Source organism: Papio anubis, chromosome 13, assembly GCF_008728515.1.
Source record: "Papio anubis isolate 15944 chromosome 13, Panubis1.0, whole genome shotgun sequence".
In the NCBI taxonomy this organism is placed as follows: Eukaryota; Metazoa; Chordata; class Mammalia; order Primates; family Cercopithecidae; genus Papio; species Papio anubis.
In genome coordinates, this window is record NC_044988.1 from 9,970,670 (window position 1) to 9,988,127 (window position 17,458).

Below are 17,458 nucleotides of genomic sequence, written 5' to 3' on the forward strand. Positions count from 1 at the left end.
ACAAGAGCAAGCCTCCATGTCTCTCTCTCTCACAGACACACAAATAGTAAAAAAAACTAACAATAGATGTTGTATGGGTGGGCTGGGGACTGAAGTGGATAAAAAGTTTTTACTGTCCACCTTCCTGTATTTGGGAGATAGGGGTTTAAATTATGTGACTTTATTTTCTATTATAAAAAATTTTTGCTCAAATAAAAAAACTGATTCACAAAATAAAACATAAAGTAAAAGTCAGTGTTTCCAACACTGTTCCCATTCCTTCCCATTGGAAAGATAATGGTTAGTATTTTAATACATATGCTTCTGGGCTTTCTCTGTGTATGAACCTATGTTCACCTATTAAATACATAGACATAGTTATTTTATCCTATTTTGGCTTTTAATGGGATCATACTATGCACATTGTTCTGGAATTTGCTTTTTGCTCTCAGTGGTATATGAAGGATACATTTCCATGTTTATACCGATGGAATCATAATTAAATTTTCCCTATTGACAAACACTTGGATTTATTTAAAAATCTGTAAATATGTGATGTATTTAATATTTATACTTCTATGACTATTTTTATTTTTTTTATTTATTTTTTTATTTTTATTTATTTATTTATTTTTTTTTGAGACGGAGTCTCGCTCTGTAGCCCAGGCTGGAGTGCAGTGGCCGGATCTCAGCTCACTGCAAGCTCCGCCTCCCGGGTTCACGCCATTCTCCGGCCTCAGCCTCCCGAGTAGCTGGGACTACAGGCGCCCGCCATCTCGCCCGGCTATTTTTTTTATTTCTTAGTAGAGACGGGGTTTCACTGTGTTCGCCAGGATGGTCTCGATCTGCTGACCTCGTGATCCGCCCATCTCGGCCTCCCAAAGTGCTGGGATTACAGGCTTGAGCCACCGCGCCCGGCCTTCTATGACTATTTTTATGAGATGGAAATGGATTTGCTAGGGCTGGGAATGTTTCCCTTAAAAATGATGAGCAATTCCAAGTCCAAAGACAAGAATATTGCATCCCTTTATAACAGTAAACAAGAGGACCCATTCCTGCACACTCTCACCAACCCTAAATATCAGCAACTTCTACACTTTTGAAAAAGTCAACGGTTTGAGATAGAAAGAGATCTTGACTTACCTTGCATCTCATGGGCCCTAAGAGGGCTCAGCTTCTGCTCCTGGTGTGTCTCTCTTGATGCTCACATCTGAGAACAAAGAAGGCCCTAGCTGGACTCCATGGAGGGAGCGTGGCTTCCCCTCCTCAGTCCTCAACTCCGAAGATTTCATCACATCACAGGAGGAGCCATGAGACATCAATGTCATCCAAGACAGAGGTGGAAAATGGAAATGGTGGTGGTGGGGGGCTAGGGACTGCAGGAAAGTGCCCATGAATGCTGACGGGAGTCTGGAAAGGCAGTGAGTGTACCCTTGCTAACTGAAGGGTACACTCCTTACCTAAAAAAAAAAAAAAAAAAAAAAAAAAATCAGATTCCGAAAGGTGGTCACAATGGTGCACCTATCCATGGAGCAGATTTGGCTGCCAGCTATACCCTGATCTGAAACAGTAGAGTCTGGTTGCCCAGAGAAATATATGTAAGTGTCAAATTTTGGCTTCTATAGAAAAAAAAATCCCTTATGTCCAAAATTCTAATTTTTAACTAATTTTTTTCTTGTTTTAAGTTAGCCTTTTATGTTAATGTTGACATTTCAGAATAAATCTTAATTTTCAGAAAGCTCATAAAGTGCTCATTTTTTCCTCACCTAGACTGAAAATGAAAGGTTACAAAAGAGTAATGATGAGTTTTCCAGGAAGGAAATATTAGGAATTTGCTTGTTTTTGTTTTAGCATTTATCTATGTGCATATAGACACATTCGGAGTAAAATGAAACTTAAACCTAGTATTACACTGAATGACTTGAAATGGCTATTTTGAAGGTGAAAAGTAGTCAAATGTCAGCAATGCCGTATCAATCAATGAAAAGCTAACCAGCACTCTTGCCTACTCCACAGCCAGTTTATGTTAACATGTCCAGACCTTTCCACAGGAGGGTGGGAACACCACCACTGAAGTGCTAAGACTCTTGTGAATTAGTTCGTTTGTTTTATGATCTGATTCAGGCTCTGGCTCCATCTCTGTTTTGCTTTGATTACCAACATGGAGGGAGTTTTGGTAGCAGCCTAAACCAAGGCAAGCAGCTGTGTCTCTAACATGAAGTGTCTGCCCACAGGGGCCATGTTTCCCAAAAGTTTCTTCCGCTTCGGAGAAGCCTTTTTGGCTCTGATTGTAAACAGTGGCTAGGCACTGACAGGCAAAATGTTCTGTTACCCTGAGGTGTGAAACATCACCTATTTGGTGAAGTAACATCCCATAACTGCTACACCTGGGCCTCTCCAGCCAGATGATTCCTCATGTCATGGGGCCAGTTGTCTTCATTGTGATCCTCGTCCCCATCACTTAGCATGTGCAGAACATCCTCGATAAGATGACACTGCAATTCATGCTTCCCAGAATACAAGGAAGATGAAGAGTACAACTGATCCAGTCATCTGTTGGATCTGTACATTTGAGTATGAAACAGAGCTCAAACATACCTGTAAATCTGAGCCTATCCAGCCCACACATGGTCGAATAAACTCATTGCACCTCACCATGGAGCTTCACAATGGCTATTTCTGTTGCAACAGAGGATGAAGCACATGCTCTTTCCAAATAAAAGATGTTGAGAAAGGCTCCAGGTCTCCTTGGGGATCCCAGAATCAGACTGAAGACTTGCAAGGGCCTTTGTTCACCACTGAGTCAAGCTCCCCAGAAAACTTTTATAGAGCCCTTGACCAGTGAACAACCATCAAGTCTCCAAAGATTTGGGGAATTTTCAGACTCCAGAGAAAATCCCATGGATTAAGAGGTGGGATTTTTGAAGACTTTCATAAAGAAATTCTCAAATCAAAACACACTTGAAATTATCATGAGAAGACTAATATACAATTTTGTTCCAGTTGGTCATCCTTAATAAAAGTGATTTCAGGTGAGCATTGGGTTGAACCAAGACCATTTTCTTCCATTGTTGCCATTCTGATTTCAAATTGCACCTTGCTGCTTTATATCCTCTTCAGTTCTATCTTGCACCAGATAGAGGCAGAATAGAAAGAAAATGGGTTTTAACAAAACCCATTTGTGCCAACTTGAAAGTAAACACCTGTGCGAGGAAAATCTCAAGCTTCCTCTAAGATTTCAGTAGGGTTCTCCAGTTCATAGGCAGGTTGTCTGTCTTCAGTATGTGACCATTGTTGCTTGGGAAACAAGATGTCTTTTCCACTGGAAACCTTGCACCAAATTCTGCATTTTCTCAGTCTTTCCCTTATAATCCATCCTTCCCAGCACACTGAAACATGAGACACACTATATAATCAATGAACAATTCACAGGTGGCATAAAATGCCTTGCAGATACACAGTACTTTAATTTCTGACACATCCCCATGTAGTAGATAATGAATATACTCTTATTTATATTTTTCTATTAGAAGATCAGAAGCACAGACTGTTCAAATTACTTGACCAAGGGCACACAAGTAACTTTCCTTTTGTGTTTCAGTTATACAATTGCTTCATGATTCTTTCTTCTCATGGTTGTTGTGAGGAGTGAATGGAATCAAATCAAGTCTGTGTGGAAAGTGCATGGGATGTAGGTTCTTAATGTAGGCTGTTCTTAATGCAGGGTGACTATTATTAGCATCTATTATTTGTGGTAATGATCATAATGATGATTAACGTGGTGGAGAAATAATAATATCTTGAATTAATGATAATAATAAAGTTGAAATTAGAACTCTCCCTGCAAAGGACATGGAAATTACAGCAACAAATTACATCACATTTTGCCTATAAAATGAGTTAATTAGTAAGTTGTGAAATGCACATGCTAATTCACTACAGGTAGGAGCACACAATGAAATCACATTTTTTCAGCAAGTAGATGCATTTCAAAAAATTAGTTTTATAGTACTATTTGCACATCTCTATAAAGATACACATGCAAAGATATAAAGTACAGTATTATTTGTACATGAAACATAAAAAAGTTGAAATACTCATCAATAAGAGAAAAGGAGATTGTTAAATGATTTACAATAGGGTCAACAATGGAAACTCTAAATGTATTGACAAAGAAAGATGTCCATGGTACGGTATTTAGATCTAAAATAGAAGAGTTTTGCAGTAGCTCACTCCTATAATCCAAGCACTTTGGGAGGCTAAGGTGGGAAGATCACATGAGGCCAGGAGTTTGAGTCTGTGGTGAGCCATGGTTGCACCACTGCATTCCAGCTTGAATGAAAGAGCAAAACCATAATTCAAAAAATACAAGTAAATAAATAAAATAGAAGAGTTTATATTCCTTGATGCCACTTATGATCCTAGACATTTTGCTGTAACTTTTGATGGCAGACAGAAGATGGATTCTTCACTCATTCTGTTAACATGGATGCTGTGCTTCCTGAGAAAGAACACTAAAGTGGTGATAGTGTTTGAACTGACACTTCAGATTTCTAATAGCTGCACCATTCTTGTGGTGACCTGTTCTCCCTGAGTGGGAACATCAGCCCTTGATTTGGAGCTCTCCATCAGGACTCATTGTGCTGGTGCCTGCAGTTCCACAGTGCAGTGATGTAACTTCTTGGAAATGGAAACCGGACCCAGGTTACCACAGGGTGAGCTAGAGCAGAGCCAGATGACAGATGGTGGGCCCTCCTGATTAGGACAGAAACCCCTGAGTCAGTGAGGCACATTCCATCAATGATGAAGGGCACCAGGTAGCCCTGGTCAAATGTCTTTTGAGACAATATGTGAACTTTTATGTAGTCTTCCAAGACTTCTTTTTTCTTATGAAATCTAGAGAAGAGGAGGTAGCCACACTTTCTCAGATTCCCTCTATTAGGGGGATGGAATGGCGACATGGAAACCTCACCACCCAGGGACCCACAGATGAAAAAACTGCCCAGAACAGTTGTTCAATGGGGAGGAAAGGAGGTGCAAAGTTTATACGTCATTCGAAGGAGAAATTGATTCCCACCTACCGCCCAATTTGACTGTAAGCTCCCCCAGCACAGGGAATGTCTCAGTGTTGGTTCATCACTGATTCCTCAGCACAAGACCTGACTTAAAGAGACTCAATAACATTTTTCAGAATGAATGAATGAAAAACACTGTTGCCTGAATTCAGCCATGGTGCTGCCATGATCACAAATTCCCTGCCCTTTTCACCCCAGCATTTCATCCCCTATTCCTGGGTGGAACAGAGTGGAGACTGCAAAGGAGGAAATGGAGTCAACACCCAGTTCCACAGCTCTGGCTAAGGGCTAGCAGTTAGGGCAAGGCTTAATCATTCAAAACCTGGTCTCCTCCGCCAGTGTCAAATGAATCAGGCCTAAACTGATCAAGACCCTCTGCCTCACCCCTACCCTCTCTTCTCTAGTGGAATTGGGAGAATATTTGACAATTCTATTACCCTTCTCACAAGACTTCAAATTCATTCATGGTTCCATGTAGAATTCCCAGATAAGAAAGCTTTTGAGGACAATGAAGTTAACAAATGGAAGAAACCTGGCAGGGGACCTTCCTGAATGAGAGGGAATCAGCTCTTTTGGTTTATGATATTTGTGGATATTTCCCTGAATCGAGTTAAACACCTCCCTAGTGCATTACAGTAGGATTTTAGATGAGTAGGAATGGTCAAACAATAAACATGGTCAATATACAGTATCTCAACGTCAACAGCATTTGTTGCAGCATTTGTGTGCCTTTGGATTTAATGTCATTTCTCAAGAATATGTCCATTTCTGAGAGAGGATTCATGGATATGACTGGTATATTAATACACATATTATCTCAATTAATTCTTAACACAACCTTATGAGGTCACTGGAATTATTTACATTTTCTAATACATAAAACCAAGGCCTGGAGATGGTATGTCATTAGCCAAAAGTTTATGCTTACCAAAGATGAGGATGAAATTATCTACATTCCAAAGCCAATATAAATTGGACAGTACATTGGATCACAGTATACTGACGTTGCTTCTATTGGTTTCTCATTTTTCCACTGAATCTTTTAATGCAGACAGGACTGTAAAGTAGACAGGTTTTAAAATAGAAGCTTTCAAATATTCTGTAATTTTAGTTATCAAAGCTTAGTATTTCCAATAAAATATTATTTTTCACTATCTTATCCATCTCAATCACAATAATAAATTAGAAACAAGGCATACATAATTTTCACTTCTACAATCCAAAAGAAAAACCGAAGAAGTAAAATAGAAATGAAAGTTCAGACAAGTATCCAATTTTCTTGCCTTTCATCAGTTACGTGGGAAGGTAAAATGGCATAGCCACTGTGGATAGCAATCTGGTAGTTTCTTCAGAAGTTACACATATACCAATTCCCCTCCTATGACTATACCCAAGAAATTGATAAGCATATGCTAATGCAAAAATGTATGCACAGGTGTTCCTAGCACATTATTCATTATAGCCAGAAAAGTGAAAGCAATCAAATGTTCATCAATTGATGAATGGATTAATATTCATACAATGGAATACATACAGTGTATTCATGCCATGCAGTATTTTCAGCCAGGAATGAAGCACTGATATATATATAATATGAACAAGCCCTGAAAACATGATGCTACATAAAAGCAGCCAGACACAAAAGATCACATATTTTATGATTCTGTTTACGTGAAAGGCCCAGAATAGAGAAATCTATAGAAGCAGAAAATAGATTATGCAAATGAAGGTAGAGGGAATTGGAACTAACTGTGGGCTATGGTTTGAATTTTTTCTCCTAAATTCATGTTGAAATTTAATCCCCCATATGGCAGCACTGAAAGACGGGCCATTTTAGGGATGATAGGAGCATGAGGGCTCTGTCCTCAAGAATGGATTAATCCATTCGTGGGTTAATAGAATAAATGGGTTTTCATGGGAATGAAACTGGTATGTTAATAAGAAGGGAAAGACAGAGTTGAGCTAGCATGTTAGCACACTCAGCCCCTTCACCATGTGATGACCTGTGCCATGTCGGGACTCTGCAGAGAGTCCCCACCAGCATGCACCTCTTGTGACCTTGGACTTTCCAGTCTCCAGAGCTGTAAGAAATAAATTTTGTTTCGTTAGGAATGACCCAGTGTCAGATATTCTGCTGTAAGCAACAGAAAACAGACTCAGACACTGATTAATAAATACAGGACTTATTTTTGGGGTGAGGAAAATGTTCTGGAGTTAGATGTGGTAATAGTTGCTTAAGATAATGAATACACTAAAAACCACCAAATACTTTAAGATGATGAGTTTTATGTTACGTAAAGTATATCTCAACAAAATAATGCTATATACAGGCATGAACTGCATAATGACATGTCAGTCAAGGACAGACCACATATATCATGGCCAATGGTGGTCACATAAGATTATAATGAAGCTGAAAACTGCCTATCACCTACTGGCATCATACCTGTGGAAACGTTTAGTGCTGCTTACGTATTTGTGGTGATGCTGGTGTAAATAAACCTACTGTGCTGCCAGTCATATAAAAGTCTAGCACATACAATTGTGTACATTATATAATACTTGATAATGATAATGCACAACTATGCTATTGGTTTATGTATTTACTGTACTAGACTTTTTATTCTTATTTTAGAGTGTACGCCTGCCTGTAAAAAGAAAATTTTAGATATAAAACCACCTGAGGCAGTTCCTTCAGGAGGGATTCCAGAAGAAGGCATTATTATCACAGGAGATGACAGCTCCCTGCGTGTTACTGCCCCTGAAGCCCTTCAGTTCAATAAGATGTGCAGGTGGAAGACGGTAATACGGATGACCCTACCCCTGTATAAGCCCAGGCTAATGTGCATTTGTGTCTCAGTTTGTAACGAAAAAGCTTAAAAAGTAGAAATAAAAATTAAAAATTATAACAATAGAAAAGCTATAATAGAATCACCCGGAGGTTCCTGGAGACTCAGATTGCAGGGCCCATTCTGTGAGTTTTTCATTCAGTAGGTCTGAGACAGGGTCCCATAATTTGCTTTTCAAACAAATTCCAAAATAGTGCAGGTGCTACTGATCAGAGAACCACCTTGGAGAACCACTGCCCTAGGAGATGAGGGCTCTTCTATGCCCCATTTTACAGGTGATTGTGGAAGACACTTCTTTCTTCCTCCAACTCCACCAAGCCATGGACAATTAATTCCTTGATGACATTGTCCTCTAGGTCAAAGGTCCCCAACCCTCGGGCCGTGGACCCCTACTGGTCCATGGTCTGTTAGGAACAGGGCCACGCAGCAGGAGGTGCCTGGCGGACAAGCAAGCATGACTGCTTTAGCTCCACCTCCTGTCACACCAGCTGCAGCATTAGATTCTCATAGGAGCATGAACTCTATTGTGAACTGCGCATTGGAGGGATCTAGGTTTTGCATTCCTTAGGAGAATCTCAGTAATGCCTGATGATCTGAGGTGGAACAGTTTCATCCTGAAACCATCCCCCCAGTCTGCGGAAAAAACGTCTTCCACAAAACCAGTCCCTGGTGCCAAAAAGGTTGGGGACCACTGCTCTAGGTTCATACAGTAGCTTTTTAGATTGGGTCCTGCAATTTAAAAACCTTTTCCTCTCTCTTCAGTCTTCACTTTCTGGACCACTGTCAATTCAGAAATTCTGTTCGGGAGGTCTAAGGCTGAACACCGATTCTCTTTTTTCTTTGCATTCCTGTTGTTAAAATCCATAGTCTGTGAGATAACAATACCCCTGGCGATAGAGGGGAAATGTCCCTGTAAAGAGAACACAAAAAAAGATTTTTAAAAAATGCATCACTCCCCTTGCATTATATACACCACAGGTCTGCAGTTACAGGGCAGGGGTCAGAATCTGATACTCTCCTCTCCCTTCCATCCCACCTGCTCCAGCACCTGCTCCAAGTGAAATAACTCAGATGTGGGGAAATCTTCTGCTAGAGAAAGGGGTGGCTGGTGGTTCCTACCAACCTGAAATAATCAAAAAGCCAGAATCTAGTTAAAGAAAGGTTGAGGACTCCAGCCAGGAACACACTTCCAAGTTTCTTTGGGGAGTGCTCAAGAGAACTAAAGAGAGGCCTGAGTTTTTAAAGAAAAACAAAAGGTTTAATCAGGAGAGTGAGCAATTACAAAAGTTGTTCGTCAGGAATTCTCATTGGTTTACAGAAGTAACACTGGTTAGTGACTGGCTACACATGGCGGAACTATAGAGCGTGTGGCGTTTTATGGCTACTTGGCAACAGTTAATTTAGAGCCTGCAGAGCAAATGTCTTCAAGAGATAATTATTTGGCTTAAGGGGGAGTGGGACATGACTACTATTACATTTTAAATGCCTTTCTGGGCCTAATCATGTAAAGGGGCTCTCATTCATTGGGTAAAACTCAATGGAGAGTCACAGAAAACAGGAAGTGCTTTTGAGGGAGTTTTGAATGGAAGCAGGTGAGAGTTGGGAACTGCGTGTTGCGGAATGAGCTCCCAACTGGGTCCCTTGGAAGGGGTGTGGTGTCTTGGTTGCTGCTCCTGTGAACTGTGGAGAAGGTCGTGTTTTGCATAAATCATTCCCTGTGGTGCTCCTGCAAAATCCTAGTGACTACCAGCCCTCAGTACCAGGTTCCATACACCCCTGCAGCACTGCATTCCGGTTTGTCCGGAGTTCCACCTCCTGAGATCAAATCCTGGCTTCCTCACCGACTAGCCCTGTGCCCTTGGGCAAGCTCCGTAACCTCTCTAACCTCAGCGTACTCATCTGTAAAATGGGGATGAGGGTTATCCTGATGACCAAATGCCATAATACATGACAAGGTAAATGCGGTGCTTGGCACGTAAGTGAGCAGTGTGTTCCCAGTTGGCCACTGGTTTCAAGAAGCCAAAAACAGGTACAGTGAGATTTTGGGTGAGTCTTTGGGGGTTCACCCCCACCTGTTTTTCTTGTTTATCTATATTTTTGTTTTTTATAACGCTTACTTGTTTTATTTGATTTTTTATGTAAAAATTATTGAGAAGCAACAGACAAAACTGCTGGAAGGACAAAGGGTAAGGTCCTCTGAGAATGGTTGAAAACAGCCATGAGCAAGTTACTCATTGGAAGCACTAATGGGAGGAAACCAAGCCACCGCAACAGCAGGCTTACTGCTCTAGGGCGAGGTGGAGAGAATGGGAGACATTATTGGTTATAAACCAGAGAGCTAGTGGGTTAATTGCTCTATCTGGTAAACATTTACAGAGTCTGCATTTGTATAACAAATCAATGGCTTTTCATCAAATTATGAACAGGTGAGGACATAGAGACTGGAGTTTGAGGGCAAATGTTCACTCACAATGGTCAGTCCAAGAAAGTGATTTTTGATGTGCGTTTTACATTTCTGAGAATATGCAAGAGAAGGGGAAGAACAAAAGTTTCCTAGATGGGCCACTGGTTGGCAAGCTTACGTTTTAGCCAGAGATTATGCCCACCATTGACCTATTTCAGTGTGTCCCCACATATATGGAGCTCAACACGCAGAAACAACAAGAGAGTAAGCAATGATCGTGGGAACTGGTTTGGCCAGACAAGGAATGATAGAGGGATTCCTTAATCCTACATCAAAGCATAGAAGAGTGCTCACCACAGGCAGCGTGTTGACATGGCTCCAGGTCCCGTTTATGGCCCTGCATCCCTAATCTGTCCGTCTCTGCTTTAAGACCTCAGGTGAACAGCGCCCCCACCTCCCCAACCTCCCCCCAGCCCCCCACCTCCCATACTCCCCGGCCCCCCAGCCAGGTCTCAAGGGCTTGTCACATGCCCTGTTACTTTCCTGTGTTTTCTGACCATTCTATCTAAAATCTTCGGTGACATATCTTGAAATATGATCTCAAAAAGAGTGTTTCAGTGATACCGGGGCACATTAATCTTCCAAAACATCTTTAAGATGAATAATACCAGTGTAGGAGTAAAGGGAAAACTTTTCCTTCACCCTTCCAAGCTTCACTAAAAAGTCAACTCACACAAGGCATTAATTAGTTTAATTAGTTAGATTAATTAGAGAAAAGGCATTCAAATGTGTTTAACATGTATACGCGGAGACTTCAGAATGAAGACGCAACTCCCCAGTGGGATGCAGAAGCTTATATGCTCTCTTGAGGTTACAAAGTCAGGGCCTGGATCCTGGAAAAACAGGTTATGGGAGGGGGCAGAAGAGGATTTCTGCTGAGGGGCAATAAACGATGGCCAGGGAGAGTTCGATGGGCTTCAAGAACATACAGTGGTCTGGGACAAAGTCTGTTGGGCCCGCAGGGCAGACAGTGGTTTGTGACAAAACTCCGTCCAGGTTTGTCGACAGACTTCAGTTTCTTTCCTCTTAACATGAGCTCAGTTAATGAAAGCTCAGAGAGGGAAACAAAGGTAATTATTTTCCTCTTTGGTAGGTCCGGACTTTAGGCAGATAAGGCAGCTTCAGAGAACAAATTTACCCTACAATTTGAGAGGCTATTTCTTTTTCATTCTTTCTTAGAATTTTCATCTCTCTTTCTACATTCTCCATGTGTTCTCACTTGTTAATTTTTCCATTAACCCTTAGCATAGTAATCATAGCTATTTTAAGTTCCTGGTTTGATCGTTCTGACACCCATGACATATCTGATTCTTGTTCTGAGGCTTGTTCTGTCTCTTCAAGTTGTGCTTTTGTTAATGGTGGAGGATGTCTAGGTTCTTGGTGTCTTCAACAAAGAATTGGACAAAACCCACAAACGAAGCAAGGAAGGGATGAAGGGTTTTATTGAAAATAATAGTACACTCCACAGTGTGGGAGCAGGCCTGAGCATAGTGGCTCAAAGGCCCTGTTACAGATTTGGGGGAGTTTGAATACCCTCTAGAGGATTCCACTGGTTACTTGGCATATGCCCTGTGCAAATGGAGAGGATGAAGTAAAGTTACAAAGTCATTTACTTGATCTATACCCTATGGAGAGGCTATTTCCTGTCATAGCTGAAGTGTGAATCGGCCTTATGTTTTCTGCCTCCAGACCCTACTTTCCTGCCTCACTTTTGGCCTTTTAGAATGCCTTGTAATTTTCTTTTGAAAGAGGAACTTGAGGTACGGTGAAAGGAGCTCTGATAAATGACCCTTTAGGAAAGTGGTGGTGTGGTTTAGAGGGAGGAGAAGCACTCCTTAGTCCTGTGAGTTGCAGTTTGTTAACAAGTCCGTGTCCCTGCACTATGGAATTCACATGTGCCTCTCAGTTTTTCCCTCCTTAGACAGAAGAGAGTGGCCAAAGTGGGCTGTTGTTGGGTGCTACCCTTCTCCACCTGGAAGGCTAAAGCAGGCTGGAGTTGGGTATTTCCCCCCTCAGGTCGGTTAAGCTTTGATAAAACCCAAATAGGTTAGAGTTTGGTAAAACAATGTCTCTTGAGTGTAGGCTTTATTAAGAAGAACAGAACGCTCTGGCGGATTCCAAAATTGTTACTTTTTCTGTCCCCAGCAGGAATCATAAGGGAATTCTCAGGTTTTCACTTTGAGAGCCTGGTGGAGCTACTGAAGCTATATAACCTGAGGGCACCCCCAGGACCGAAGCCAGGATCGAACCCAGGGTTGAGTTTTAATGCTGAGATTTGTCCACACCCTGCCTCTGGCAGTTTGTCAGTTACAGCTTGGTTTTTCTTACCAGGCGCTTGTTCCTGCAGAGGCCCCTGGCCCCTTGCCACGGTCTCCGCCCCCGTGAGTTGCGATATTCCCCGTGATTCTCGGTATTCCTTTCTCTCTCCAGGTATTAGGGCAGCGGTCTGCTTCATGACTTCGCTTGTCTTAGGGATCTAAGAAGAGTTGTTGATTTTAAAATTTATTCAGGTTTTTATTTGTTAGTAGATGGTTACAACTTCCAAACTCCTTCTATGCTGTAATGGAAACAGGAAGTCGCTGCTGGAATCTTTTTTCAGAATTACAGACAAAAAGTCAAGAATTTGGTCTTATTTTTTACCTATATTGGACACCCCTGAGTGCTCGGTGATTCGCAGTTTGTGCTGCTCTTGAATGTGACTGAAGAGGAAAGAATATAAAGCGCCAGGGAAAGAGCACGTCTGTTCAGAGCTCAACATACTGCCCGGGTTGGGGTGAGGGGAGTGTGCGTGGTTGTGGGGAGTGGGGCAGCGGAAGGGAGCAAGCGTTCTGGAGTTCTGAGCAGAGTCACTGCTCTGCATCCTCACTAAAGCAGTCTCATCAGAACACTGTCCTGGTTTGTCTCCTCATTGTCCATGCCTCCTTTAGCCCTTAGCAAAGCCCCCTCCCTGTTTCTCTTGGCTGGGAATGGTAAGTTGGAGCCAACAGCCACCATCCTCAGAGAGGTTCTGTGTGACTGAGATGAGCGTGGAGTGCCCTGGAGTCCAGCTGGGCAGTGGTGCTTCCTCAGGCCTGTGCTGGGTGATGGACCCACTGACCAGCGTCCGCACAGATCTCAGGAACATCAGTCCCCAAATGAGAGACTTGCCTTTATCAAGTTACCTGAGGACCCTCTGTTTCTCCCCCTCTTCCTCCTCCTCCTCCTCTATCAATTCTTTAACTTTTTCTTGAACTACATACTTTCTGAATCTGTTATCTCATGAAAATAATGAACGCTCGTTACTCAAAAATTGAAATAATACTGCACAAAGAGAAACTGCCCCCTCATGCCCTGTCCAACATACGACAGCTATGGACTATTGAAATCGAGATCAGATGCTACTTGCTTACACCGGCCCTGACCCCTAGAGGGAAGCACCTTCCTAGTGTGTGCCCTGACTGTCCCCGGCTCCCTTTAGAGCCTGCGCAGTGCTGCACTTGCCCGTGGATTTGTGCCAGGTTTTGATTTGCTTGTTTACGTGGGAATAGGAGCTCCAGAGGAAGAAGCCGTGAGTATATGCTTCATTTGTATGTCCTCAAGGCCAGCACAGCACCATCTCATAGGAGATGCCCAATAAAGACTTAAGCATAAACACGAAAAAAGTCTTTAAATATACGAATTATGATTTTTGTTTTGTTTTGTTTTGAGGTGGAGTCTCACTCTGTCACCCAAGCTAAAGTACAGTTACTCGATCTCGGCTCACTGCAACCTCTGCCTCCTGGGTTCAAGTGATTCTCCTGTCTCAGACTCCTGAGTAGCTGGGATTACAGGCACTTGCCACCACACCTGGCTAAGTTTTGTATTTTTAATAGAGATGGGGCTTCGCCATGTTGGCCAGGCTGGTCTTGAACTCCTGACCTCAGGTGATCCACCCGCAAACAGTAAAACTTTGACAACAGTTCACATATCTGGATACTATGAACTGCAAGTTGTTCTACACACCACTAAAGCAAAGAGGTCAATCGCCTCTTGGCTTTCCTGGGGAGATGGGAGGTCTGAATCTGACACTATCTTACCTGATCTTTCCCAGGAGTCACAAAGCCTTTCTGTCTCGAAAGCACTGGGATTACAGGTGTGAGCCAAGCCATAAGTAACAATTTATAAAGAGTTATGAAGTATGTACATTCATGGGCACATTAAGCATAACCCCATGAATGCAAGTACTTAGCCGGGCGTGGTGGTGGGCACCTGTAATCCCAGCTACTCAGGAGGCTGAGGCAGGAGAATCACTTGAACCCAGGAAGCGGAGGTTGCAATGAGCTGAGATTGTGCCATTGCGCTCCAGCCTGGGAGACAAGAGCGAGACCTCATCTCAAAGAAAGAAAGAAAGAAAGAGAGAAAGAAAGAAGGAAAGAAAGAAAGAAAGAAAGAAAGAAAGAAAGAAAGAAAGAAAGAAAGAAAGAAAGAAAGAAAGAAAGAAAGAAAGAAAGAAAGAAAAGAAAGAAAGAAAAAGCGAGAGAGAGGGAGAGGGAGGGAGGGAGGGAAGGAAGGAAGGAAGGGGAAAGAGAGAGAGAGAAAGAAAGAGAAAGAAAGAAAAAGAAAGAAAGAAAGAAAGAGAAGGAAGCAAGGAAGGAAGGAAGGAGAAAGAAAGGAAAGAAAAGAAGGAGAGAGAGAAAGAGAGAGAAAGAAAGAAAGAAAGAAAGATTGCATGTATAAAATAAACTATGTGAAATCTACGAACCCAAATATTTACATTGAATGTTTTGTACCAAATAGTCCATTCTGCTTGTATGTCATGTGGTTTTCAATTTTTCTTCCTCAACGTCTACAAAGAAAAACTCTTACCTTCTTTTTTTATAGGACCAGAAGGAATCAAGAAGTCCGTAAACAACAGCAGAGATGGGTCCCACAGTTGCCACAGCCTTCATTGGGGCCTTCTCTTCCATAGGGAGTATTTGCATGTACCCAGTGTCATTAGTAGTAGAATACTTAGGATTGTACCTACAGTCTTTTTCCTTTTAAAAGTAAGAGGGGAAGAGACTTGATTACCACCATCCTCCCTCTAGACAACATGAGTTAGAACCACAACGCTCAGCACTTTGCAGCTTAGGATTTCCCAGGAAATGAAGTGCTGTTAGTTGACTTGAAACTAAACATTAGCTCAAGTCTCTTGAACGAGAACCTTAGGCTTATGATCCACAAGAAATTTTTTCACAATGGAGAAATGTGTATTATATGTAAAATAGTTTGTATATTCTCAATGTTATTATGTTTGGCTATTCTCTATGTTATATGTTCTTGCTGACATATAGCAAGAACAGCTGTATGTTAACCACATAATCATAGAACTGTGCAAAGGCTAATAATTTATAATGACAGCACTGACAGTTTGCAGATATCCACCATCTCAAATGTGAGTTCTGAAAAAAGTGTCGTTATCTCTGAAAGTGCTCCACTTTCCAAAAGCAGAGCTGGAATGACAGCAAGACAAAGAACTCCACTGACCTTTCTTTCATATGGATAGGATTCCTCAGAGTCCAGGCCTCCATTGTCGGCAACATACTGGAAGCAAAATAATGGTTCTGCAAAAATGCAGCCAACATTGCCTTGAAACCTAGAGCAGTCCACCAGGTCTGCACACTCAGTAAAACTAGTTTCTCAGTTTTCCGAACACCTGTCCTTCCAGAGCCCCGGCTGCACTAAAAGCATAAGAAGATGCACACTTACCCGGAAAAAAAGAAGAAAAAAGTTGTCATTCACAAAGCAAACAGCAAAACTTTGACAACAGCTCATATATCTGAATACTATGAACAGCAAGTTGTTCTACACGCCACTAAAGCAAAGAGGTCGATCACCTTGTGGCTTTCCTGGGGAGATGGGAGGTCTGAATCTGACACTATCTTACCTGATCCTTCACAGGAGTCACATAGCCTTTCTCTCTCCAATCCACAGATTTGGGGATATCGTGAAACAGAGGTTCCTGGAACACTTTCCCCTTCCTGTGCTTCTGGTATTGGAAGCCATTCACCACCTGCCTGAATTCTTCACTGGTCTTCAAGGAAAAGGAAATAAAATGTTGAAAAGTAAGAGATTATTTTAGTAAAGAACCGAGGAGAGGAAGCACAGAGTCCACACAGCAGTCCACAGCACACTCACCATGTCTCCAAAGGCACTCATGGCCATTGTGAAGTTGTTTCCCTTGGCTGTATTCCTGATTGTGCCGCTCAGTCATCTTCATGTTCTTCTCCCACACTGCTCTCCTCCATCCTTCTTCACTGTAGAGGCAAACATGTAACTCATGCTCTTTATTTCTACCTAAAACGCAACTCATGCTCACCAAGTGAATCTGCAGACAGACATGGAAGAGAAACTATGGCCAGGGAAGGCTTGACGCCTCTGGGAGCTGTTCTCCAAGCCAAGAAATGACAGGAGGGTATGCCCATATCATGCTCATAATCAGTGCCCTTAGGTTATTGCATTAGGTTATTGGTAAGAGCTGGCCTCTAATAGCTACTCTGTGGCTATAATCTCCCAACATCAAGGACCATTCTCTCAGGCATCCCTTTGGATGGTTTCAGGTGCCACCAACCATGCCATATAATCTCTTGTGCTTTGCCTTCCACTGGTTCCACTGTGCATCTAAGCTGTTAGAGTAGCTGAGGCTAATCTCAGGCAAAAGTCAGCGAGGAGAAGTGAAGGATTCATGTTTCAAAACCTAGGAAGGGAAAAGAAATGAAGATCTGATTAGACCAATCCTAAAAAGCCACCTTACTGCCCCCTGAGAAACTAGAGCCACCATGGTAGAATAAAAATATTTAAGCATCTACCTAAGGACTGTGGAAGAGGCCAGGGATCTGGTTGGAGAAACACAGGGCAAGTGGAGGTATTGGATGGACTCACCAAAACGAAATGGGGTTAGTTCTCAACAGTAGAAACTGGGTCCGCGGTGTATTCTGTGGATTTGAGGGGGAAATTTGAATTGGTTGGGACCATAGCTGCATGTCTGATTTGAGGACAATGAGACAAGACAGAGACCAAGACAGAGAGACAGCCATTGCTGCAGAGCTGAGCGTGGGAAGGGGGAGAAAAACAAGACACAAGAAAAACAAGTA

General features: G+C 42.2%; 1 protein-coding gene across 1 annotated transcript; it reads right to left on the bottom strand.

The window, feature by feature from the left end:
* Positions 1–812: 812 nt before the first annotated feature.
* Positions 813–16,584, bottom strand: LOC116269989 (putative inactive cathepsin L-like protein CTSL3P). Its single transcript, XM_031654067.1, is given in 7 exon segments — positions 813–2,519; positions 7,058–7,104; positions 7,107–7,135; positions 15,852–16,045; positions 16,252–16,398; positions 16,503–16,539; positions 16,541–16,584. Coding segments are annotated over 7 exon segments (657 nt in total). The 3' UTR covers positions 813–2,360.
* Between the last annotated feature and the right edge of the window lie 874 nt (positions 16,585–17,458).